The sequence below is a fragment of the Mustelus asterias genome, chromosome 19 (genome assembly GCF_964213995.1).
Source record: "Mustelus asterias chromosome 19, sMusAst1.hap1.1, whole genome shotgun sequence".
NCBI classification, from domain to species: domain Eukaryota; kingdom Metazoa; phylum Chordata; class Chondrichthyes; order Carcharhiniformes; family Triakidae; genus Mustelus; species Mustelus asterias.
The window spans coordinates 38,260,841-38,288,337 of NC_135819.1; the positions used below are offsets into that span (position 1 = coordinate 38,260,841).

The 27,497-nt window shown below is 40.1% G+C and overlaps 1 protein-coding gene across 24 annotated transcripts in view; it reads left to right on the forward strand.

Moving 5' to 3' along the window:
* eps8a (EGFR pathway substrate 8a, signaling adaptor) overlaps positions 1-21,846 on the forward strand; it is a 169,980-nt gene extending 148,134 nt beyond the window's left edge. For 6 of the 24 annotated variants that reach the window (XM_078235352.1, XM_078235343.1, XM_078235347.1 and 3 more), the window contains 7 exons: positions 2,838-2,949; positions 3,393-3,539; positions 3,630-3,665; positions 8,519-8,735; positions 11,425-11,605; positions 15,035-15,167; positions 20,842-21,846. In XM_078235352.1, the coding sequence (XP_078091478.1) occupies positions 2,838-2,949; positions 3,393-3,539; positions 3,630-3,665; positions 8,519-8,735; positions 11,425-11,605; positions 15,035-15,167; positions 20,842-20,955 (940 nt within the window). In that variant the 3' untranslated portion in view covers positions 20,956-21,846. The remainder of the gene's footprint in view (positions 1-2,837; positions 2,950-3,392; positions 3,540-3,629; positions 3,666-8,518; positions 8,736-11,424; positions 11,606-15,034; positions 15,168-20,841) is intronic. The other 18 variants (XM_078235354.1, XM_078235356.1, XM_078235345.1 and 15 more) reach the window with 5 other exon arrangements.
* The last annotated feature ends 5,651 nt before the right edge of the window (positions 21,847-27,497 follow it).

A 27,497-nucleotide genomic window follows, 5' to 3' on the forward strand; every position in this document is an offset into this window, starting at 1 on the left:
ACAATTGGCCTGCCTGAGGTTTGACTGTGTTTGATTTCAATGTGCCCAATTCTTTAATTTAGGATATCCAATTTTATCAGCCTTAAAACTAGGCCCTGTTTATATCACCACATCTGCCAGTCTGTTTTGTGCATCAAAGACCCCATTGACTGCCACAATGTAGACTTACGCAGGACAATGATGTAAAACAACAGAGCCCATCCAGTCTGTGGAACACACAGCCTAATGCATCCCTTTAAATTGAGTAGAGAAAAGAATTTAAAAAGGGATTGAGAAGCGGGAGGGGGGTGGTGGGGAGAAACTTGTTGTGTAATGGCGGTCGTGTACCATTGGGGAGACGGTGGCGTGATATGGTGAGGACACTAGTAATCCAGAGACCCAGGATAATGTTCTGGGGACCCAGGTTTGAATCCCATCATGGCAGATGGTAAATTTGAATTAATAGTCTACTAATGACCATGAAACCATTGTCGCAAAATAGCCATCTGGTTCACTAAAGCCCTTTCGGGAAGGAAATCGGCTGTCTTTACCTGATCTGACCTCCATGTGATTCTAGATCCACCAAAATGTGGTTGACTCTTGTATGTCCTCTGAAATGGCCTATGAGGGATGGGTAATAAATGTCCACACCCCACAAAAGACTAAACAGAGTAGTGATAATATAATTAATATCACTGCAATGTTTTGCATTTGAAATAAGCTGCTTCAATCTCAATCTTGACAATCTCATGTTGGATTTTTTTGACACCGCGATCAGGAGGAACATTTTCCCAGCAAAGCTGGTAACGTATGTTTCACCTAAGCTTTCAACACTAAACATAGCCACTTCGCAATTTAAAAAGAAACTTATTTCACATACGACTGTCAGATAAATTTCCTGATCACTTCTAAAAATGTCAGAAATTGAATTTATTTCAGTGGAAAATTGAGAGAAATTCCAACATTCGAAGTTCCCTGCAATCTCCCGCAAGTTGATTCTAATGTTAAATCCTCTTTTTCTAATCTGTCAATTTGAAGGCATAAGCTGCCTCCTATTATGTGCCATGGTTCCTGGTCTGCAAGGAGCCCATTGCTAAGTCTTTCAAACAAGCCCCCTTCTACATTTGCAAGACCAGTAAACCAAACCCGCCATTCTGACTCCCAGACTGATCCATTTGCAAATGGAGCAAGTGGGTTAGGAACTTGGAGTACAGGAGTTGCAAAGAGGAACTACAGCAAATGCTGAACAAGATTTATTTAAATCCATGCTTAAGGTAAAACGTAGTGAGGTTCAGTAACAATGCATTAATGGCATTTTGTTTCATTAATCAAGTCTTGGATTGCCGTTCGAAGGCATGGCAAATAGATGCACGTAATGCTGTATCTTACTAACTGTTTGGCGTACAACAAATCAACTTTTGTTATGGAGCTTTTTTTCTCTTGCAATAGAATTAGAAATTTAATAATTTACATTTTCAAATCCTTCAGCTCACTTGTTTTGAATAACGGCTTGCTTTGTCTATCCAGCATACACATTTAGCTTTTTAATCTCATCTGCTCCGTTCTCTAACCTGAATTATTCCCCTATGCTGCTGCTTAAGATTCTCCTGATTTCTGCTGATTCTGTGTGTATTTCAGACAAAGTCAAAACTGCTTTCCATAGTACTCTGTAATTTAGCAGATGCACATTTGGCAAAAAAAGGGCTTGAATTTAACTTAAATATTTTCATTTTTGTAGTGGCCTGAATGCTAACAATCCCTGGCAAATTAAACACTGGAGCAGTGGCATTGAATTTCTATCAATTTGTTTGGCAATCAGTTTTCCTTTTGTGTTCCATTGAATTTAAAAACTTAATTTCAATTTAGTACCTGTACAGTAGAAGTGTTCGCAAACTTGATCAGGTGTGCTTGTTACATGATCTTCCATAAATTCTTAATCTTTGAATACCTACATATTTAGGTGACACCCCAAATGTAATTATATTTGCTTTATTACTAGTTTGCTGCACAGGTGCAGCTTGAGATTTCTTTCTATTACTTTGCCATTTTTTGAAAACAATTTTGCATGGGTCGCTTTAAATTTAAAAGGTTCTAAATAATTCTGCATTCATATCTTGTTAAATTGAAGCAGCTTTAACACCCAGCCCAATAAAGTCCTATTATTGACATTTTACATGGTGCTAGATAGTTAAATATTTAATGAAATGCACTGTTTGATTTGTATGAAGCTGCTCAGTAGTAGGCATGTTGGGGTGAAAGTCCTGAAGGTATGACTGTGACTGTTGTAGGTGGGAGTTATCCCATTTAGAACTCCGAGGGTTACAGGGATGGGATAGTCCATAACTGGTATTGATTGTAAAATTTGTACAACAAATGAGCTTGAAGGACCACCTTTTCCCATTTCACCCTCATCACAAATTAAAAGCTGGTGTCTCATTTTAAGGATGTAATATCAAGGATGCAGTGGGTGTTGCTTGCCCAATTAGCTCTTTGACAAAATGTTTTCCACACTGAGAACAAATTAATAGCGATGTGAACTGAATGAACAGATTTTGAGGTGTCTTCAACATTGTCATATGATTTTATATTTCAATAGCTATTTCTCCAAGCGATTAATGCTTAATCATTTAAATATTTTGCATTTGTCACTTTTCAAAATGAAAGCAGGATTTGAATTGAATTGGATTAAACTGTATGTTCCTCACATCAGCTCTGCACAAATTATAACCATCAAAATGTCTTTTCGCTAAAGTCAGTTAATGCTCTACTGCTTGATGGTACTTTTGTCAGTGTGTTGTCACTATGACTGAAACCATATTTTCCAATTTGTGTAATATTTCTCATTTCATTTTTGAAAGAAATTATGAAACTCATGTTAATGTGGAGCCTAAAAGACTTGCCAAATCGAAGTATGATTTTGTAGCAAGAAACAGCAATGAACTGTCTGTTATGAAAGATGATCTACTGGAGGTAAGAATAACCCTGTGCACTGTATTTTTCAGCTTTTTTGTTTAGCTTTGGATTTCAGGAAGGTAGTATTTCAGAGTCATATTTGTTATGGGCAGACAATATCATTAGTGCTTTTGCACTGGAGTATTTGTTTTTTGCCTGGAGTGATGCAATGGAAAATGGATCCTGTAAGCATGAGTACTATGGAGAAGAATCTTCCTTGGCATGGCTAAACTTGTATTCTTCCCAGTAATTGTAACCCTTCAGCTACAAGTGGAAAAGAAATCCACCTTGTGGTTTGTTACGGAGAGCTGAAAAGTTACACGTCATGTCCTGATGGTGCATGGGTCTACACTCTATTGTGAGGCATATTTAATACTTAAAGTACTGAACTGTGAATGCTTGAATTATGGTGCTATCCTGGGCTATGTTTTCTGGAATAAAATGATGTCATATTACTACAGATCATTGATGACAAGAAGCAATGGTGGAAAGTGAAAAACCAGAGTGGAATGTCAGGGTATGTGCCAAACAACATTCTGGATATAATGAGAGATCCACATGAGCCTGGTGAAGGAGTGCCTGAAGGCCTTTATAGTCAGACCATTCAGGTAAATGATTATATTGTGTAGCTTTATCTTTTTCTTCCCCAGCAGATCAAATAATCCGGTTAACTGTGTTTTTATCTACTGTCTCGGCAGCTGTTGATGCCAAAGAAGGAATTTGAATTGTTCAAGGTAGGGCCATGATTTGCCCTGTGAGTGAGTTTTCCCAAGCCTAAGCAACTTTTATCTGATCCGTTAATAGTCTTCGAGCTAAAAGCATTCCATAGAGGCTTCTCAAGTTACACTCTTAGCTGTAGCCTTTGGCCTGATTTCCTTAGCAAATGTAGTTTTGGCTTGCCTCAGTTATATATTTTTATATATAGTTATTTTTATATTTAATTTTGATGTATAAATGTTAGCAAAGATGGTAAAACAGGCTAATGCTCCAGTATTCCATGGCATCTAAGGGTGGGCTAATATATTTTGTTCAATTTCCCCAATTCTGGGTATCTGGTCATAGGATCCCATTGGAGGAGGAGGAAACATTTTGTAGGTAAGCTGTCTAGTGGCGGAGATTGGAACCTGGAATAAATCACCTGTTTGACCGTGGCAATGGTGATTAGAGTCATAGAGGTTTACAGCATGGAAACAGGCCCTTCGGCTCAACTTGTCCATGCCGCCCTTTTTTTAAAAACCCCTAAGCTAACTCCAATTGCCCGCATTTGGCCCATATCCCTCTATACCCATCGTACCCATGTAACTATCTAAATGCTTTTTAAAAGACAAAATTGTACTCGCCTCTACTACTACCTCTGGTAGCTTATTCCAGACACTCACCACCCTCTGTGAAAAAATTGTCCCTCTGGACACTTTTGTGTCTCTCCCCGCTCACCTTAAACCTATGCCCTCTAGTTTTAGACTTCCCTACCTTTGGGAAAAAATATTGACTATCTAGGTGATCTGTGCCCCTCATTATTTTATAGACCTCTGTAAGATCACCCCTCAGCCTCCTACGCTCCAGAGAAAAAAGTCCCAGTCTATCCAGCCTCTCCTTGTAACTCAATCCATCAAGTCCTGGTAGCATCCTAGTAAATCTTTTCTGCACTCTTTCTAGTTTAATAATATCCTTTCTATAATAGGGTGACCAGAACTATACATAGTATTCTAAGAGTGGCCTTACCAATGTCTTGTACAACTTCAACAAGACATTCCAACTCCTGTATTCAATGTTCTGACCAATGAAGCCAAGCATGCTGAATGCCGCCTTCACCACTCTGTCCACCTGTGACTCCACTTTCCAGGAGCTATGAACCTGTACCCCTAAATCTCTTTGTTCTGTAACTCTCCCCATTAACTGAGTAAGTCCTGCCCTGGTTCAGTCTACCAAAATGCATCACCTCGTATTTGTCTAAATTAAACTCCATCTGCCGTTCGTCAGCCCATTCTTAGAAAGAAATCTTAGAAACCCTACAGCACAGAGAAAGGCCATTCGGCCCATCGAGTCTGCACCGACCACAATCCCACCCAGACCCTCCCCTATATCCCTACATATTTACCCACTAATCCCTCTAACCTACGCATCCCAGGACACTAAGGGCAATTTTAGCATGGCCAATCAACCTAACCCGCACATCTTTGGACTGTGGGAGGAAACCGGAGCACCCGGAGGAAACCCACGCAGACACGAAGAGAATGTGCAAACTCCACACAGACAGTGACCCAAGCCGGGAATCGAACCCAGGTCCCTGGAGCTGTGAAGCAGCAGTGCTAACCACTGTGCTACTGTGCCGCCCATTGGCCCACTGGATTGGTGTAATTGAATGTATAAAGACAAGAACTGATAAAGATTATATTTTTTACCTGCAGTAGGAAGGCAGGCCAAGGGTGTTCGAAGCCTAATTGAAAAAAGCCATACTTAATCTCTTGCTCAGTCGTGTGTTACTGTCATTGATGCAGTTTCAGTAATCTTCCACTGATGTATCAAATGACTACTCAACAAAATTCTTGGTGTTGAGTATTTTAAGTTGCATTTGGAGTGATATCCCTGGTTAACTGGTAATTTCTTTACTTTGTTTTTTTTAAGAAAACGTCCCACGTGCATGATGCACATTGCCTGATGTGCTTTAAATTTCAATTTAGTGTTCTCAGCTCAACAATCCCCTTTGAAAAAGTGTATTCCAGCATAATGTGATGTACTGGATTTCCGCTTGTGACTTCCACAAAACAAAATCAGGTGCTCAAATGAGTTAGAAGAACCATTGACCGTTTCTCCTTTTGGAAGGTTTCTGAAAGTTAGTTAGATTCAAAATGTTATTTTGGCTTTGGGCCATGTATGGCACTGGTAATTGATTTAAATACACAATGCAGTTTAGATAGATAATGGCTCTTAAATTATAAATTTAGGGGCAAAGCAATTTTGGCACTTCAATCCATTGTGTAAATCTCTGATAGCGCATATGCGCCTAATGGTCTACACAATTCGTAACTATTCCACCTATTATGGTCCCAGGTAATGTCTCTGTACCATTTATTAATGGCTAGCAGACATTTTTGTAACCTGTTGAGCTCTAGTCAGATGTCATTGGGGTGAGAGGCAGACCTGTAAAATATAGCTTTGGTTAACAACAGGGTATAAAGTGGGAGAACCTGAGTTAATTAATATGTTAAAAAGAAATGTCTTCTCTACTGCTTTCCCTGAGGGATAATAAAGCATTCATGCAAGTCAAATCTTGTAAATACCATATTCTGTATTTTCTTCTCTCAAATACAGTAGTATTGCCCGACTCATTCCCTTGCCAATACCCAGCAATTAACCCGTGAACAAAAATCAACTAAAGATTTGATTCAAATTCTTCCATGTTGGTAGAATAGTTTCACTACTACGATCATTACTCTCATTATATAAATTGTAAGTGGCCTGCAATGACTGACTGCAGCTGTATGGTGCTAAGCAGACATGCAGCTTGGCTGAAGATGAACATTTTAATTATATTACGATGTGGCATTGTAAGAACAGATTGCACTTTCAACCCTGACTACATTACACATTTCTTCTCACAGTGCACATGAATCTCCAGGTACATTAGATACTTGCTTCCAAACTGGAGTTGCAGCTTGGTGTTATCTATGTGTCTGAAAGTTAACTGTGCATTTTGAGGATGAGTCATTTGTGAATAAACATTTCTGTTTGAAGTTACCCCACCCTTACTGCTGGTGTGTGAGCCAAAGACATTTCTCATTACTTATGTGTATGCATTTATCTTCATTTCATGCCTTTTTGTTTTGGTTCTCATTGGCTTCAATCATCTGCTGACAGCAATTACTTGGAGAACTATCTGAGGTACTTTGTATGTTTTGCTTGTGCTCATGACATTCGAGAATGAGATTGTTCTGAAGGGTAAAACTCCAATCTGTTTGAATATTTGTGCAAATTTTAAGTTAAGTGTTTATGCGAAACCTTCCTGCCAGTGATCAACTTCCTTTAATCCTATTTATATAATGGTACATGGCTAAATCACTGTTGATTAACTGCTTTGCCCTTCCATTATTCTACTTTAAAAAGGCCTGTGAAGCACATTATTAGGATTCTAGTTGAGGCAAGTCTGAACAGTGTTCTGGGCCGGAATTCTCTGATCTCTGCATGGCTGGGACTCTAGTCCCACTGCAATGAATGGCGTATTGGCTGAGCGCCAAATTCTCCGTTCTTGCTGGCAATGGTTGCAGGGCAAACGCGATCGTAGAATCCAGACTTGGTTTATTTTTTGAGATGTTGGGGACACTGGGTTACAGTTCCAACGTGATGCACACAGATGCTGGAGTTTTCCTGGCACGCCTGCCCTGGATCAGGGCAGGCGAGGCTCGCAGAACAGCGTTCTCCATTGGCCTCGGGTGGTAAAATTCCAGCAAGAGAACAGAATGTAATCTGTAAGGATTTAAGCATCTTGTTGCTTCAGTCAAACTTTGCAAGGTTGGTGTGTGGTAATTAAACCCCTGCCCCAAGAAAGCAAGAGCGGATAAGATATGAAGAAGTTCAAAACACAAGGTTACTTCAGTGCAGCAACTCATCCGCCAATAGTGAGCGGCACCTATCCCAAACAACGTTGTTGGCAACATACATTCTTCCTAATGCCCACTACCCTAAAACTAACCTCAGAATCCAGGAGCAGACAAGGTGACTCCCTCCCCAAACCTGAATTTTTCTGAGCTCAAGCAATCAAATATTGAACATCACTCATTCAGAGTATGCAGCGATTTCATTAAACTATGTATGGAAAAATGTATACACTATTATTAAAATTTAAAACTTGGCACTTAGATATACAATGCTTGCTGTGCATTAGTTTAAGCAAGTTCTAAACTATTGCTCCCCTTATAATGGCTCAGTAAAACATTGCAATACTGAAAAGTACAGTGATGTCTAAAACCTCTGCTTGGAGTTGTTTACTTTTAAGTGTAGGAAGTTTTGATTTTTCTTTAAATATACTTTTTCCTCTTCCGTTAAGAGATTCCTTTAAAGTCTATCTTTTTCATCAGACATTTGGTCATTTGTCCTAATGTTGGTTTGTTTTTTGATAATACCCCCTATGAAATGCCTTGGGACATTCCACTGTGTTAAAGGCTCAATATAAATACAATTTGTTCTTGACCCAGGGTATCTTTTGTTTCCAGCTAATGGCAAATACTTCAGTTAGAGGTTTCTTTTTTACTTCTCAAGCTTGTTGAAGCAAATTATTAAATTGCCCATGGTATCTGTATGAATTTATTGCTGAAAGAAATGCTAGAATATGATAGAATTGACTCACTCTTTTCCAGATTAGTGTAACAAACTAGAAAAGATAACATTGCCCTTCATTATTTGAACCATATTTAGATGCACCGAATGGTACTTTTGGGTTCTCATTCAAACTACCATGATGATGACTAACACATCCTTTGGAGCCCTACAACCCAAGACATTTCCCATTACAGCTTTTTGATTTTAGGTATTTGCTATCTTTTTCACTTCGGGCGCAAGTAATAATTTTAAACATACTTCTCATCTGCAGAAACAGAAGATGGATTACATTGCAAGATCTTCTGTTCCAATACCACCTGCCCCTTCTCCCCCACCAGCACATATCTCAGCCTCCCCTACATCCTCATTTTCAGGTGGTGTAGTTAAAGGACCTTCTAGGAGTGTCAGTCGTCAGAACAGTAGCAGTTCTATCGAGAGCACTGGTGCACAAAAGGATGTTCAGAGGGACGGACACATACTACTCAACCGTAAGTTGAGAGCAGCAAAGTTCAGTTCCGTCTTCGTTAGTTTTGTCAAACAAACAATTTTTGTCATTAAGAAGTTCTGAATGTGAAATTTAATGAAAATGCAATGGTTGTCAACCATTATACCATTGATTGATCAGAAAATCTAATACTATCTGCTTGTCCATTGAGGTATTGCTCTATTAATCAGGTGGTCACAGGCCCTTGAGCTTGTTTCAGACAAAGCCATTTTATTAAACATTGCATTTAAAAATCATTTTCTTTCATTTAAACGTCAAATATCACTTCAAGATCAATCTCAATAACTACACCAAGTTAAAATACTGACAATTTTGTTCATAGTCATTTAAAGTTTCTTCCCATGTTACAGTTTAATTAGATTATTTTGTTCAGGAGACTGGCTACAGTGTAACTTTCCTCTTTTTGGTTGGCATGCTCAAGACAAAATGCTTCTGACTTTTTTGATGTTTAGAATTTAAGGTTAAAAGAAAGTGGCTGGTATTTTAAGTATGTGGAGTCGAGGTTCGATGCAATTATTGTTAAATCAGGCTTGTATTGTTTGTCATTTATTCATGGATGTGTGTGTTGCTAGCAAGGCCAGCACTTATTGTCCTTCCCTAATTACCCATGACTGAGTGGTTTGCGAGGCCATTTCAGAGGATAGTTAATAGTCAGTTGCATTTCTATGGGTCTGGGAGTTATGTAGAGACCAGACCAAGTAAGAATGGCAGATCTCCTATCCTTGAGGACATTAGTGAATGGAATGAGCTTTTACAAAATCCAGTTTTATTCTCATGGCTGAAGCTAGCTCTTTGTCTATTGATTGAATTTAAAGTTCTCAGCTGCCATGTTGGGGTTCAACTCGTGCTCTAGATTATTGTCTCATCTTCCATATTCCCACCTTCTGAGGGTTGGCCGTGCTTTGAACGATCTTTTTTCACTGATTTATTTTCTCCACTACTCTTATTCATGTCCCATTGAGAGGCCAGCCCATATTCTGATATCCATCTATGCCAACTTGGGTCTTGTGCACACTTTCCAGGTGTTTTGCCTTGCAATTACCCCTCTTACTCCCTTCCTGTTCACATCATTTGTCCAAAATATGTGAACTTTCTTGGCATCATTCTTCTTGACACCAGTTTTCTCGAGCACCGACTTGTTTGTCCACTTGACTGACCATGAGACATGTGATATCCATCTGAGTCCTGTCATTTCAAATGTGCTTATTCTTGATGGTCCATCTTTCACAGCCATCATTGTCACCGACCACACATTGGCCGAACTATTCCTTTTTAAGTGCGTCCACAATACTATCACCCTTGTTAAATCTCGTCCAAATTTCTTTGGTGTATTCTGCATCTTCCAAAATGAGTGATCCAAGATAGCAGAAGGTATAAGCCTATTCAAGCTGAACCCTATTAATCAGATTCTGGATCGTTAGTATTTTGAAATGGAAAACTAAGGACATTTTGGCTTTTTTGTGCAGTTAGAGGTAAAAATTCAGTCCACATTTTCCATTCACGTTTTTCTTAGTAATTTCTTTGTATTTATGATCACCTTACACTATATATTTTATGAATTTATTCTGGCAATTTTTATCAGGAAGTATCAACTCCAGTTTTTGGTGATGTTTAAAAGGAGTTTGTTTGTTTATTCTTTCATGGGATGTGGGTGTCATTGGCAAGGCCAGCATTTGTTATCCATCCCTAATTGTCCTTGAACTGAGTAGCCTACTGGGCCATTTTAGAGGGCAGTTAAGAGTCAGCCACATTGCTGTGGATCTGGAGTCACATGGATGTCCCACAAGGTAAGAATGTCAGATTTCCTTCCCTAAAGACAGTAGTGAACCAGATGGTTTTTTTATGATAACCGATAATAGTTTCATGGTCACCATTACTGAGACTCGCTTTCAATTCCAGACTTCATTAGTTGAATTTAACTTCCGTCAGCTGCTGTAGTGGGATTTGATCCAATTTCCCCAGAGCATTAACCAGGGACTCGAGGTTACTAATCCAGTGCCATTACCACTATGCTACCATCCCTCCCTGGGTAAATGTTGAGAAGATGTTTCCACTAGTGGAGGCCCCAGACTGAGGATCAGGGAATTGAGGGTAAACTTCTTTGCCCAGTGTGTGGTTAAAATGTGGAATTTGGGGGACGAATATCATTGATGCATTTAACGAAAAACTAGATAAATACATGAAGGATAAAGGAATAGAAGGATACGCTGATGTGATTAGATGAGTTAGTGTGGTCGGCAGCTTGTGCGGAACATAAAAACGTACCACATGTATGGGATCATATTCTAAGTAGTGTTATGTGCAACCAGACTATTCCTCTACTGCTTTCTGACAACATATAAAAATTGCACCTGCTTTGGGTACTGAAAGAAGCAGTGATTTTTTTTGCTAATGAATATACACTTGTAAGCGGATCTTCAGGTGAGTGCTGAAAATCTCCTCGGTCCATGTACCTGTGCCCTACAAGTCACTGAAATTTCATTGTGAAAGACAGTTTGGCTGAAATCAGATGAACTTCAAAACAATTATTTTAATTATCATTGAAATCAAAGATGTGTCATTGTTTTGCCTTTTTTTAAGGCTGGCGTTTTGAAACATTTTCATAGCTGTGTTGCTTTTAGAATGCCCCAGAACATTTATCTCGTGTGTTTTCTGTGAAATTCTAATTATAGGACGAAAATCTCATATGGAAGAAGTTCAGGATGAGCTTGCACATAGACTTACAATTGGACGTGGTGGTGCTCAGAAGAAATTCCAAGTGTTACGAAGCAACAGTTCTACAGTTGGCATTTCCTACGATTCATCCCCAGAAGAAGTAGCAGAATGGTTACGGTCTAAGGGATTTAATGCTGTGTAAGTATACATCAGAATCAAATATGAATGAAGTACAAAGATAGAATCAATCATAGAATCCCTACAGTGCAGGAGGAGGTCATTCAGTGCATCAAGCCTGCACCGACGACAATCCCACCCAGGCCCTATCCCCGTAACGCCACATACTTACCCTACTAATCCCCCTGACACTAGGGGGCAATTTAAAATGGCCAATCAACCTAACCTGCACATCTTTGGAGTGTGGGAGGAAACCGGAGCATCCGGAAGAAACCCACACAGACACGGAGAATGTCCAACTCCATGAAACAAAACTGGTGAACTAGTTCATTTGTAGGTATAATAAGTGCTGCAGTATGTTGATCCAGATTTAAAATTGAGTGGAAAACTGCCTATTGAGAGAAATTAGATTGGTTGTATAGTCCTACTTAGTAAAGTATCCCAACAAGCAGTGCACGAATGCCACAGGGATTGGTGCTAGGGCCTCAGCTATTTGCAATTTTTATCAATTACTTGGAAGAAGGGACCAAATATATGGTTGCTAAATGTGCTGATAACCCAAAGATAGGTAGAAAAATAAGGTGTGAAGATGACATAAGGAGTCTGCAAAGGAACCTTCACTGTCGCTGGGTCAAAATCCTGGAACTCTCTTCCTAACAGCACCATGTGGACTAGGGCAGGTTAAGAAGACAGCACACCACCACCTTCGCTGGAGCAATTAGGGATTGACAATAAATGTTGGCTGAGCCAGTGGAGCCCACATCCCATGAACAATTTTTTAAACTATGGGTTGAGTGAGTGGGTATAAATGTGGGAAAATGTGTACCTGTCCACTTAGAGCAGAAATGCAATATATGATTTAAATGGAGAGAGATTACAAAGCTCAGTGGTACAGAGGGATCTGGGTGTTCTGGTGCAACCATCAGAAAAGGTTAGTAAACAGAGTCGGCAAATAGTTAGGAAGGCAAATGGAATGTTGTAGTTTATCGCAAGAGGAGAGGAATTTACAAGTAGGTTTTGCTACAGCTGTACAGGACATTGGTGAGACCACATCTATATCATTGAAGGGTTTGGTCTCCTTATTTAAGAAAGAATATAAAGAAACAATTCAGAGACAGTTCACTATGGCTGCATCCCAGTAATCTTATGGGAAAAGATTGGACAGGCTGAGTCTGTTTCCATAGTAGTTTAGAAGAATAAGAAGTGATCTTACTGAAACATACAAGATCCTGAGGGAACTTGACAGAGTGGAAGTTGATCAGATGTTTCCCCCTGTGGAAGAGACTAGAACTAAGGGGCACCGTTTAAAAGTAAAGGATTTTTTATTTAAGGTGGAGGTGAGAAGAATTTATTTCGCTCTCGGTTGTGAACCTTTGGAATTCTCTTCCCCAGAGAGCGGTGGAGGCAGAGTCATTGAATATTTAAGGCCAAGGTAGATTGATTCTTAACTAACAAGGGAGTCATAAATTATCAGGGGAAGGCAGAATATGGAGTTGAGACCGCAATCAGATCAACCATGATTGATTGAATATTGGAGCAGGCTCGAGGAGCCAAAAAGCATACTCCTGCTTCTAATGCATATGTTCTTATGCATGTATTTTATTGCAATGGCTATAAGAGAAGGGAAATCAAGGGCATAGGCTTATTAACAGTAAAACAGTTGTCAGAGAAATGGTGGGGTTAATTCGGGACCAAAATGGAAATCTGAAGGCTGAAGACATGGCTGAGGTTGTCATCTTCTCGCGTTCTCTACCTGAATGTAGATTTCTGGTGATTATTCACTCAACCATAAAGTGCTGTGATTTTTTTTAACTACGGGTAGGACGCAGAGATTGGCCCCAAGTCTACCACTGCCAGAGCGGGGATTGAACCCCATGCTGTAGGTGTTTGATTTGTGCACTAGCTGTCAAGCCAATTCCATGACTGAGGTGCTAAATTAATACTTAGCATTGACGTTCACCAAGGAAGAGAACTTTGTTAACTGTATATCAATTGGGTCTTATTGTATTCAGGTGAAGGTTATTACTTGAGGACACATCTGGGCTCCCCATATATAGTAGGAGACCGAAGGAGTGTTGTTGGAAGTCCATGGTATGTGATGTGTACTTATGTTAATAAAAACTAAGTTAAGGAAGTCTTGCTTTCTGTGTCCTATCTTTCTCCTTCTGGCTTTCTACGTTTTGACAGTCTTGCTCAAGTGCTACATATCGGACTAGTTAAAAAAATTGAAGCATAGGGGCAAAAGGGACAGTAGCAGCAAAAGTATCTAAGGGACAGAAAAAAGTTGCTTTTCGGGTTTGAGCATGGTCTACATTAAACTGGCTGGCATTGCTAGGTTTATCCTTTGTTTTGAGCAAGGGAGTAACATTTGCAATCCTCCTGTCATCTGGCACCATCCCTGTACGTTAAGACATTGCAAAGGTGCGGCCAGCACTTTCACAATTTCTACTTTTACTTCCCTCAACCTAGGATTCATTCCATCCAAACCAGGTGACTTATCCACTTTAGTTATTCTCAGTTTTTCTAATATCACCCCTCTCTGTGTTTTCATTTGTTTATTTATTAGTCACAAGTAGGCTTACATTAACACTGCAATGAAGTTACTGTGAAAATCCCCTAGTCGCCACACTCCGGCACCTGTTCGGGTACATGAGGGAGAATTTTAGCATGGACAATGTGCCTAATCAGCATGTCTTCCGGACTGTGGGAGGAAACCCACGCAGACATGGGGAGAACGTGCAGACTCCACACAGACAGTTACCCAAGCCGGGAATTGAACCTGGGTCCCTGTCGCTGTGAGGCAGCAGTGCTAACCACTGGTTTGGATCACTGTTCTGGCAACCACCTTTTTCACTGCTAGGAATGCTGCTTTTTTGATATACATAACTTGGGTACGGGGCACAATCTCAAAATTTGACTTTGACAATGTCACAAAGTGTAACAAATAACAAGGAAAATAGTTATATAGTTCAGTAGGACAACAAAAGGCTTATGGAGTGGGTGTGGATGGCAAAGTGTGAGGTTATGCATTTTGCTAAGATTGGGGAGAAACAATACATGCTAAATGTTACAATTTTATAGGGAGTACAAGGTGAGTGAGACTTGGGAGTGTTTATACAAAGATGGCAGGACAGGTTAACAAAGCACATGGGATCATGGACTTATAAAAAGAGGCATAGAATACAAAATGAAAGATGTTATATTAAACCTATAGGAACATTGGTACACCCTGGCTGGAGCCTGCTGCTGTCAATGGGATTTCCCATTGATTCCACCCCCTGCTGCCAGGAAAACCACAGCAGGGGTTCCCCGTCGGCAGGACCAGAAGATCCTCCCGGCAGGAAGAGCCAGAAAATTTCCTCCAACAGCACTGATCATGCAGCTTCTCGCATTACACTGAAGGACACAACATATTATTCCAATTTAACTTGTTGGTTTTTGTGTTAACAGTACTGTGAACAGTTTGGGAGTGCTCTCAGGAGCGCAACTCTTCTCTCTGAACAAGGATGAGCTGAAGACTGTTTGTCCTGAAGATGGTGTTCGGGTTTACAGTCAGGTTACAGTACAGAAGGCTACATTGGAGGTATACTTTAATACTTCATTAAACTCCTAACATGGCAATACTCCTACATCATAACCAGGACTGTATTTATTCCTTTTAAATAATTAGTGCTCCTCTACTTTTTTAAATTCTAGATTACTCCTCCTTCTTGTCCATTATTAATCTGAACCTTGTTCTGATTGCCATACCCGAGATGCTTCCCCACTGTAACATTCTTTAAATTCTTATGACATTGATATGGTTGATATTTGAAGCCTCCTGGTTTTGGCACTGTTCTACAGGTATCAAAAGGTGCTCACGTCCAGTTCTCTGAAAGAATGCTTCACTTTTATAGTGTTAAACTATAGAATGTTGTATGATGTCCATATATTACTTCAATGCGAAATTCACATTTAAAGAAGAAATGACTATTTTTTACAACATAGTTTATAATGTAATAGAGGAGGTCATGGCCTAGTAGTATTATTGCTAGAATATTAATCCAGAAACTCAGCTAATGTTCTGGGGACCCAGGTTCAAATCATGCCACAGCAGATGGTGGAATTTGAATTCAATAAAAAATATCTGGAAGTAAGAATGTACAGATAATGACCATGAAACCATTGTCGATTGTCGGAAAAACTCTGGTTCACGAATGTCCTTCAGGGAAGGAAATCTGCTGTCCTTACCTGGTCTGACCTACATGTGACTCCACAGAGTCACAGCAATGTGGTTGACTCTTAACTGCCTGGCATAGGCAATAAATGCTGGCCAGCCAGCGACGCCCATGACTCATGAATTAATTGAAATTTAAAAAAATGAATTGTCGTGTAATAATTGGGGGGGGGGGGGGGAAGCTTCTCTCCAGAACAGAGGATTCCTCTTACCCCTTTATTTTCTCTTTTCACAAACCCTTAGCAAGTCTTAGTAATTCCTAGTTCCATTTTGTTTTCAATGCTGCTGAATGTCAGTCATTTACATCTAACTGGTGTATTTGGTCCTTATATGGATGATGGATGTAAATCAATCAAGGCACTGATTTGAAATTTTCAGGCAACAATCAAAAGTAACAGAATTTAATCTTGCAAAACACTGGTTAAAAATCTCTCACCTCGCTCTACCTTTCCAACTGCATTTCTCTCATTTCCCCATTCCACTCGCGCTTCTTTCTCTTGCCATGCTGTCTAGCTGGGATAAACATTCCCTATTTTCCTCCTTCACTGCCACAGTGCAACGTAATTGAAACGGGTCCAATTGTCTGAACTCTTCACTAGTCACTGTTAGCATTTGGGCTAATTTTGGGATGAAGTAAATGAATGTAAATAAGGAAAAAACAACAAATAAAAAACAGAAGAACCAGAGTAAATGAAGCTAAATATATGACCAAGTGCTCAAAGGTGATTTTGAGGGTAAAGCAAAAAGCATTGATGATTGGGTCTGAAAGTTGAAAGATGGAATTGATTCTGTTTACCAGGATTGACCAGATTTGAGACATGTTTTTGCATCATCTGTTACCACTTGAACTATACGTGGTGTGAACATCATGTGGCAGACAGAATAGGTCCAAGTGCTTTATTTCCCAGTTTGTGACATAGAAACCTTACCGTGCAGAAGGAGGTCATTCAGCCCATTGAGTTTGCACCAACAACAATCCCACCCAGGCCCTATCCCCGCTTAGTTGCCCCCGCTAATCCCTCTAGCCTATCACATCCTGGGGCACTAAGGGTTAATTTAGCATGGCCAATCCACCGAACCTGCACATCTTTGGACTGTGGGAGGAAACCGGAGCACCCGGAGGAAACCCACGCAAACACAGGGAGAATGCCTGTGTGGAGTTTGCAGAGTGACCCAAGTTGGGAATGGAACCCAGGTCTTTGGAGATGTGAGGCAGCAGTGCTAACCACTGTGCCACCCCGGGACCTTCCAGCAATCTCAAAATGAACACGTGTAAGCACTGAATTCCAGTACACCAATCCCTGTCCCATCATCGAACTCCTGAGCCAAGGTCAGGAATTAAATCCCTGGTGTATATTTTTGAGCTTTATGCGATGAGTCTGGCTAATACACCAGATTCCTTTCATGACATTTTGGAATTAAAACTCAACAAAAACAGTAATGTTAAACCGTTCAGTAAGCGAATAATTGGTTGCTGTAAAATTACTCGCAAGTCAATTTTTAAAGGGAAAAAAAAAATCTTCCGTTTACATGAAACTTGACCTAATCATAAACCTCCTTCCTGTTCTATGTTGGAAGGTGAGGGCAATGAGCAGGTGTTAAAAACAAAATAGAGGAGAAATGGTAAATGGAAATCCTCCGGGGAGAGAGGAGCAGGTAGACCCACGGGATAAATGCGACAAATTGTCAGAATATATGAGAGAGGTTATCTGTGAGAAGAAAGATCTGGGGAGGGTGAGGTGTGAAGCTTGGCTGCTCAAGTTTATTGGAACAATATAAAACTGTTGGCACCACACTAGCAAGAGGGTGGCTGTGGAAGAGATTTAAGCGTTAAAGTACTGAGTGAGGTGCCTCAGAACTTGGTATTGACCCTCTATTGTTTCTAATTTACGTAAATGACTTGGATGCAGAAATTCAATGTGTTTATACATTTGACTTTTTTATGAATTACTGCTGTTAATTGTGGCTGCAGTGATCTGCTTAAAAGCTTTCTTCGTTTTCTTTGGCTGGGTTTTTGTTGGCTTGTTTTGTGGTTTCTTGCTGTCTTCCTACTTGCAGGTGCTCTACTGATTCCATGGGTCCTGACTATCTCTTACTATTCAAGTTTAAGTAACAGTAAGATTATACTTAATTATCTTGCTTAAAATTGGCAGTTCTCGGGAGTCCTTTTTCAGGTCTAAATAGGCTGGATTGAAATGACAAACTTGTATTAGTTATCTGGTCCCTGTTGCAAATTGTGATTAATTCCTAATTTTGAGTTCCATTGACTACATTTAAAGTTTGCCTCCGGCTTTAAATACAATAGGTTTTTAGCTGACTGTCATTGTTAATGTTTGTTTTTGAAATGCAGCCTTGCTCGGTCAACAAAAAGGAACCTGAAAGCCCTTTGAGTACTACCATTGTACATCTGTATCGCAATATGAAATTATTTTAAAATTAATTCTAATTACAAAATGATTTGTGGTAATACATATTTTTCCAAATCTACCTTCTTAATGAATGGTGAGGGAAACCTGGCAAATAACTTGTGGATTTGTAACATTTTCAAACAATGGATCTTGGCTGGAAAACGAGTCAGTACTCAAAGGGCAATGACTGCCACAGCAATGTATTTACATATTTGTGCTCCCCCCTTTTCCCTCCCCCTGTTTGCGATCCCCGCCGCCCCCAAAATAATATCCTTAAATGTTACCTTTTCTGTGAAAATAATGAGGACAGTAATGTTAGCCTAAGGTTAAAGTTTATTTATTGGTCACAAGTAAGGCTTACATTAACACTGCAATGAAGTTAGTGAAATTCCCCTAGTCGCCACACTCCGGCGCCTGTTTGGGTCAATGCACCTAACCAGCACATCTTGCAGACTATGGGAGGAAACCGGAGCACCCGGAGGAAACCCACGCAGACACGGGGAGAACGTGCAAACTCCACAGTGACCCAAGCCGGGAATCGAACCCTGGTCCCTGGTGCTGTGAGGCAGCAGTGCTACCCACTGTGCCACCCACAGGTGCTTGCAATGGGAACACAAAGTTTCCTCTTTCCACCATTTGCATTTTTATCAGTCTCGCTCAGAAACGGCAACTCACCTAAATATATTACTTTTTCTAACACTTTATAAAAAGTCTTAAATTTTATAGTGCCAAAGGGAAATTGGGGCAAGCTTTTATTTAAACTTTTTAAAACAAGTAAATTTCTCAAGTAACTTTTGACCTCTCTCGCATAACTTTCATTTGGAAATAGATGTAGTGCAGCCATCATCTGCACTACTCCCTTGGGGTGAATATTCCCAGTTTAATAAAAGGAAAATTATATTAACAATGGAGATACCAAGGAGCTGACATGGTTTGTATACAAGTTTGACAAGAGAATGCTCTCTCAATTTAAACTTCTTAAAAACTCTTGCCAATCTGTCTGTTGTATTAAGGTCCATCAATCCCAAATACTTTCAAAGTATTTTGATCTTTAACTTGGTTATAAGATGCTGTCACATAGTCACCTTTTTTCTACTACGTTGTGCATTTAGTTGTAATATAGACCTTGAGTTAGACTGTGAAATTCTTTCTAAGTTCCAATCTGTCTACAATATTTTATAAAGCCACAAAGTTTACAGTGCACGGCGTTGTGGTTGACCAAAATATCTTCCAAAATCTAATCAAGAATGGTTGTGTGACCCAGCCCCCAGAGAACAGCTGGGAAGCAGATAGGAAACACATCACACACTCAAATCAGCTTCCTCTGTAGGCAGAGGTGGCAGGCTGCGTGGAAACAGGTTTTTAAAAAAAATATAAAATCTGGCCTTTTGATGGAGAGTTTAATGACTTGTCAGTGTGGCAATGGGGTTATAACATTAGGAGGGTATGTTGCTAAGAATCTAGCACCCACCTCTTTGGGTGTACTAATTATAATTTGCAACCAAACTTGTGCTCCATTTAATTGAGGGGAGTGGGTGGATAGGGTTATTGTGGTTATTGTACTGAACTAATGTTGAGTTCAAATTCCAGCTCATTAAATAAATATGCAATTAAAAGTTTATGTCAATAATGGTAACCATGAGCTGACCAGATTATAATTTTCAAACTCATCTGGTTCACAATGCCTTTTCAAGAAGGAAAACCATTGTCCATTCTTGGTCTGGCTGATGTGATTGCAGACTCTAAACTATGTGACTCCAAGTTGTCCTCTGAAATAGCATAGCAAAATCTCTGTTGTATAGTGATAAATAATAAATGTTGGGCTGTGCCAGTGATGTCCACATCGGTGACTGAATTAAAGGAAGCCATGTGGTTTTTTTATTTGCTAATTGTACCCCACAATTCTATTGAAATAAGTGATGCATAAAATTTGGTAATTAAATATTTAACCAATAGATGGCACTCTGATCACTTTAATGAACTCATCGGAAATGGATGGTTATAAAAACTTAGCCCTTTAGATGTATGTAAACTTGTATCAATTTTAAAGAATTGGAGAATCTTGGAGTCCATCATACATGTGTCGCTCTTTGAAGCAGCTCTCCAGTTTCAAGAGTAACAGTCTTGCATTGCTATGTGCAATGTTTAATGCACCCAAGTTCTAAATACTATGTTAAATCAGTCAGACTTGGTGAAATTGCCAATGGTGCAATCATCATTGAGCTGACATTGATTAATGGTATATTAGAAAAAAACATAATAGTCCATTAAGTCTGTCTGGAAAGCCAGATTGTTCAGTTTGCATAGCGTCAAATTGGGAACTCTTCAAGTGTTTTAAATACAATTTGCCAATAAGTTAGAGGGCTGGTGCAAGAAAATCCAAATGAACGTTCAGTTTATTAATGTGGAAAAAAAATTAATGCATGCCTAAGAGGGCATTTAAACAAGTACAATGAGTTACTAAGTTCGGTCCATTTGAGAGCTGCCTTGAGGTTCTCCACTACTCTCTTCTCTCCCTCTAACTCCTTACCTCTGCGCCCCCCCCCCCCCCCCCCCCACACGCACGCACGCATGCACACACACTATCCACAGCATATGCTCAATTTTAAAACTTGTATATCATTTAATTTCAGGATAAACGTGGGACCTCGGAATTGGAAGAAATCATGAAACGGAGGCAGGAAAAGCTGAGTGCTGCTGGTGGTGACTCTGGAGTAGAATCTTTTGACGAAGGGAACAGCCATTAGTGAAGTGTCATTACCTTGAAACTTTTTCTTTGATTTTAGGAAGCCACTGAGCGATCATCTGAGTTTTTAGAAATTATGCGCAGAAGGCACAAATTGATGGACCAGTGAAGCGCATCGCTGAAAAAGACAAGATTTAATGAACATGTTTTGCTGAGTTTTACTATGGAGTAGAACAGAATTATGTAAAAAGGTCATTGTGACTCCATTGAAATTAAGTGTATCCTTTGCAATCACATGTTGATTATGATTCTCTTTGGTGAATATAATTTAATATTCTGCTCAGTTTATTGTAATGAGACTTAATGCAGTAAACTAGGTTTGTAACGTTCTGTAGTGAAATGATAAAAGGGAATAGGATTGAGTCAGTATCGTTTTAGATTTAAATTCTGATCAAATTGGTTTGGTAATGAGGCAATTGGGTGGGGCACTTTCTGTGACTGGTATTTAATGTACAAATGTCATTGTAGAAGATGCAGTTGATCTAATGAAGCAATCGCTTTTCTTTCATGTTAAAGACATAATTCTGGTCTTAAAATGTGACCAGAAAGTTGTATTTCAAAAGATGGCCACAGCGCCACTGCCATTGGCATGGGACCTGTTGATTTAGAAGTGTATCACTGACACCCCCTCCCCACTTCCCCACGTAATGTCATACCTATGTTGCATACAGACAAAAAATGATTTCACAGGCAAATAGTTTATTTCACTGTTTGAACTTTAAATATTGTTCTCTTGCTGTAATTTCATGAATACTTACTGAACCGAGAAGAATGTTGTACATTTGAGAACTTAAATCCATTTAGACGGATTTGATATTGTATTTGTATAGTTTCATGGTGCCTTTTTCCACACAATTCAGCTACAATTCTGAAATAAATAGTATTTACTGCTATGCTGCTTGCTGTTCATTCATAATTAGACTAACTGATCTCCCACGGTGACACTTCCATAACATTTGTCATGCTTTTGCGGGTTGCAGTACATTTGGAGTCTCTTTGGATTGTGTGGTCAAAAGTTTGAAGCCGACTCCATGTTGTCAGCAGTCATGATTTTATTTAAACATAAATCTCAAAGTATTCCAACAGCAGTTCTAAAGGTACATTAGAGAATTATGTTACCCACTGTTTTCCTGCATGTACAAGTCGTGACTCATTCCTTGTTCCTTCTATGCTGATATGTACTGACACCTGTCTGGTGTCAGTCCTGGCTCTTATAAAAACATAACCTTAGAACGATATTATCGGTTAAGTGAACAGACAAAACCGTGGCAAATGGATTTCAAAATAAGCAAATGTGAGGTCATTCACCTTGGATCTAAAAAGAATGGTACAGGATTTAATGGTGCAAAGCTTTGAGGCCCAGGCACACACCATTAAAATCTCCTGGCCAGATATATTAAATAATTAACATGGTTAATGGAATGCTGACCTTTATAGCTAAGGGATTAGAATTCTGAGCACCACATCCCAGGAAGAATAAACTAACCTTGGAGAGAGTCTAGCATAGGTATACCAGGACTCCAAAGGTTAATTTATAAGGAGAGATTGCACAAACCACGATTGTACTCATGGGAGATTTGAAAGTTATGATGTAATTTGACTGAAGTTTTCAAAATATTAAGGGGAACAAATAGCGTAGACAGAGGGAAACTATTTCCATTGGTTGAGGAGTTAGTCAGACCTTTTAGGAATGAAATTAGGATACACTGCTGTGTGCAAAGTGTGCTGAAAATCTGGAACTCTCTACTGCAATTGATGCTCAGTTACGCTGACAAAATAATGCATGTAGGACTCTAGAACTCTTTACACCTTTAACCAAGCTGTTCCACTCTTTGTGTAAAGCAAGTCAGTTAAAACTTGAGCTGTTCCAGCACAGTCACTGACATCCACCTGACAATGTGGACCTGTATGACCTGTCCAGAAAAATCAGAACAAATCCAATCCACCTAACCTGCATATCTTTGGACTGTGGGAGGAAACCAGAGCACCTGGAGGAAACTTACGCAGACACGGGGAGAATGTGAAAACTCCACACAGAGTCACCCGAGGCCGGAATTGAACCCGGGTCGCTGGTGTGGTGAGGCAGCAGTGCTAACCATTGTGCCAACGTGCTGCCCTCAAATGATGCTCAAGAGGTCAGAATTAGATGGAATGCTGGGAACTTGCATGAGGCAGCGTCTATGGAGGGAGAAACAGAATTAAAGGGTAAGATTTTGCAGATGGCAGGGTTTCCAGATAACAAAGACCTCTATGTCAGACTTCTATTTATTGATTACAGCTCTGCCTTCAGCACCATTATTCCCACGAAACCCATCTCCAAATTCTGCGGCCTGGGCCTCGGCACCTCCCTCTGCGACTGGATCCTGAACTTCCTAACTCACAGATCACAATCAGTAAGGATAAGCAACAACAACACCTTGACGATCATCCTCAACACCGGTGCCCCACAAGGCTGTGTTCTCAACTTCCTACTATACTCCTTATACACCTATGACTGTGTGGCCAAATTCCCCTCCAATTCGATTTTCAAGTTTGCTGACAACACCACCATAGTGGGACAGATCTCAAACAATGATGAGACAGAGTACAGGAATGAGATAGAGAATCTGGTGAACTGGTGTGGCAACAATAATCTCCCTCAATGTCAACAAAACAAAGGAGATTGTCATCGACTTCAGGAAGTGTAAAGGAGAACATGCCCCTGTCTACATCAATGGGGATGAAGTAGAAAGGGTCGAGAGTTTCAAGTGTTTAAGTGTCCAGATCACCAACAACCTGTCCTGGTCCCCCCATGCTGACACTATAGTTAAGAAAGCCCACCAACGCCTTTACTTTCTCAGAAGACTAAGGAAATTTGGCATGTCAGCTACGACTCTCTCCAACTTTTACAGATGCACCATAGGAAGCATTCTTTCTGGTTGTATCAAAGCTTGGTATGGCTCCTGTTCTGCCCAAGACCGCAAGAAATTACTAAAGGTCCTGAATGTAGCCCAATCCATCATGCAAACCAGCCTCCTATCCATAGACTTGTCTACACTTCCTGCTGCCTCGGCAAAGCAGCCAACATAATTAAGGACCCCATGCACCCTGCACATTCTCTCTTCCACCACCTGTCAGGAAAAAGATACAAAAATCTGAGGTCACGTACCAACCGACTCGAGAACAGCTTCTTCCCTGCTGCTATCAGACTTTTAAATGGACCTACGTTGCATTAAGTTGATCTTTCTCTACACCCTAGCTATGACTGTAATACTACATTCTGCACTCTCTCGTTTCCTTCTCTATGAACGGTATGTTTTGTCTGTATAGCGCGCAAGAAACAATACTTTTCACTGTGCTAATACATGTGACAAATCGAATCAAAATTCTTGCTCCACCACTGGAAGAAATTGACAGCAAATACCTATGTCAGCCACCCCGCAGACATTTAACTCTCAAGTCTGATTGGCTGGCAGCTCTGTAGTTCCAGCAGCGCCACTGGGAGATGATAGTCACTGCCGGAAGTACAGGCAATCCCGAGATCCTGTGTGCTGGAGCTTGGGAACAGCTAAGTTCAGAGCTCTTGTGGTGGAGTTTGGAAAATAGACCCCGTAAGGGGGCAGGGGAAGTTGTGTTGGAAAGCCTGGGAAGGAAGGAATAGAGCTGGGAGCACTGGGGAGGGGAATGGTCCTGATCAGGAAAGAGGGCTCATGGTAACACAACCCCTTTCCCAACTATGCAAGTGGACCTTAAGCAACTATTAATTGGCCACTTAAGACTTCAATTAGGGTGAGAGTGGGGAGGCTGCCCCATATCCCCCAACCTCCTTATAACCTGCCAGTGGGGGCCAGCAAAACTCTTTCCAATGTATCTGATGAAAGGGTGTCAATCTAAAGTATATATTTCTTCCCCCTCTGTGCGGATGCTGCTGAATATTTTTAGTGTTTTTGGTTTTTATGTGCATTACTTTAATGAATTTTGTGGATTTTGCTGGTGGCTATATTGACATGTTTGGTGTTGGCAGCAGGCACTTAAGGTGCAAAGAAATCTGGATTATGAAGAATATCTGGTTAGACTTGGGCTCCTCAGCCTGAAAGAGAGGGTGATCTTGCAGGTATGTAAGATTGTTCAGGGAATGGAAGGGTAAACTTCGAATATTAATTTGATGCTGTTTGAGTACTTTAACTGACTATTGCTTTAAAAGCTGTGTTTATGGCAATGTTGCTTATTTAATGTCTTTCAGCTTTGTTAACTGTCTACCTGATATGAACATGAGGGTACGGCGGCACAGTGGTTAGCACTGCTGCCTCACAGTGCCAGGGACCCGGGTTCAATTCCCGACTTGGGTCACTGCCTGTGTGGAGTTTGCACATTCTCCCCGTGTCTGCATGGGTTTCCTCCGGGTGCTCCGGTTTCCTCCCACAGTCTGAAAGATGTGCTGGTTAGATGCATTGGCCATGCTAAATTCTCCCTCAGTGTACCGAAATAGGGTCGGAGTGTGGTAACTAGGGGATTTTCATAGTAACTTCATTGCAGTGTTAATATAAGTCTACTTGTGACACTAATAATAAAAAAACAAATAGAGAGCTGCTATGACATCAGGCACTGTTTTTGATATTGGTCATGTAGTGAAAAATGTGGTCGAGTGATGGGACCTACTTAATTTTATTCGCATTTTATTCTCTTCAGGGTGTTGCTGGGATATTATGCCATGGTGTAATTTTGGACCAGGTAGTTAGAGCCTGATTGACACTGCCTTTATTCTGCACTTTTCAGTTTTACCATGCATCTTTTATGTTGAGCAAATTGTGTCAGCAGCTGTATGTGGGTGGGGAATATTTATGGTTGAATAGTGGCTTGGGAACAGCAGAAGTACAATTCAGGTTTCAAGGGTTGATGAAACAAAAATGATTATTTTGTCTAAATTCTGAACGTCGACTGTAAAAATAACTGCACCTGATCAGATGGTTAGTTTCCATATTTTAAGATTGTTCATTCGTAGGATGTGGGCATCACTGGCAAAGGCAGCATTTATTGCCCATCCCTTGAACTGAGTGGCTTGCTAGGCCATTTAAGGGTCAACCACATTGCTTTGGCTCTGAAGTCACATGTAGGCCAGCCCAGACTAGGTAAGGATGGCAGATTTCCTTCCCTAAAAGATATTAATGAACCAGATGGGTTTTTACAAGAATTGATAGTGGTTTTATGGCCAAAGTTATATTTTTAGTTCTGATTTTTTAAAAATTGAATTCAAAGTTCACCATCTGCCATGGTGGGATTTGAACCCAGGTCTCCAGAGCATTACCTTATGTTTCTGGATTATCAGCAATTGAATTGAGGGGTATGACGTTAGTATACCATTAAGAATTTCTTTTAAATCATATTCTCTGCAGCTCTCATAGCTTCTGTTTTGTTTTTCATTATGACACCAGCTGGCTGCTACAAGTCTTTTTATTGCTACTTCAATGGCTTAAATGGGGTTTTGTTTATTTTTACTCTGGGATCATTTATGACCTTACATTGTGAAGGGAGAGATTGATTGACAAGTCAAAGTAGATGGTTCCTTCCCAGGGAAAAATCTAAGGATTCATTTTCAGTTTTAGTTTAGAAGGGCATGGACATCAAGTTGGAAAGCAGTGTTTCTCTCTCTCTTTCTCCCTGTTATTATGAAGTCTGCTGTTTGCTGGAAGTAAGATTCCTGGCTTTCCAGGAGTAGAAAGTCTGCTGTTGGTGGTTGGCTTGACTAGAGCCTCCCTGGTGTTTTGGGAAGCTGTTTTGACTCCAAACTTGTCTGTGTTGTGCTTCAAGAGAACTTCAGCACTCAACCAAAGGATTAAATTCCAGTGTCACGTGAGTATTAGTCTTTGCTGTGGTAAACCTGTGGCAAAGGTTTTGTTTATGGGATTTGTTTTGTTGGAACAGTGTTTAGCTATTAAGGGTTATTCAATATCATTGATTTTTTTTTCTTGTTTGTAATTGGTAAAAGTTATTGATTTTCTTACTATACAAATTAACTATATTTAAATAAACTTTGTTTGATAAAAGTTCCTTAGTGGGCCAGTTGAATCACACCTGAAGTGAAACACCTCACGCTCACCCTAGCCAAATTCAAGCTGCAAAAGTTATGATCCAGGTGAACATCATAAACACTTTGGAGTTTCTGACCTGAATTATAAGAGTGGGTTCATCCTCCCATTCTGTTTTTTTCCCCTGCGCTGGGGCAAGGTTTATTTTTCACAAAAAGTACTCTCCTTTCCCAGTGATCAGGAATATTTCCTGCCAGTAACCTGGCTTCCCATGCGTGACATTGGAATTGGTACGGTAGAAGTTACCCATCGATTCAGGAGGATTCAGACTTGCCTGTTAGCTCAGCAGAAACCTATTCTATTCAAGGATATCACTACTCAGTCAGTATATAGCTCTTTACAAATGAACAATGTAGTTGAGGCAGGATATCAGCTATGATCATACTGAAAGGGTCAAAACTGTGCCATTAATGGTCTAGTCCTATTCATATTCTGTGTTATGAATAGGGGTAGATGTTGAAGCAGTGGCAATGTCACT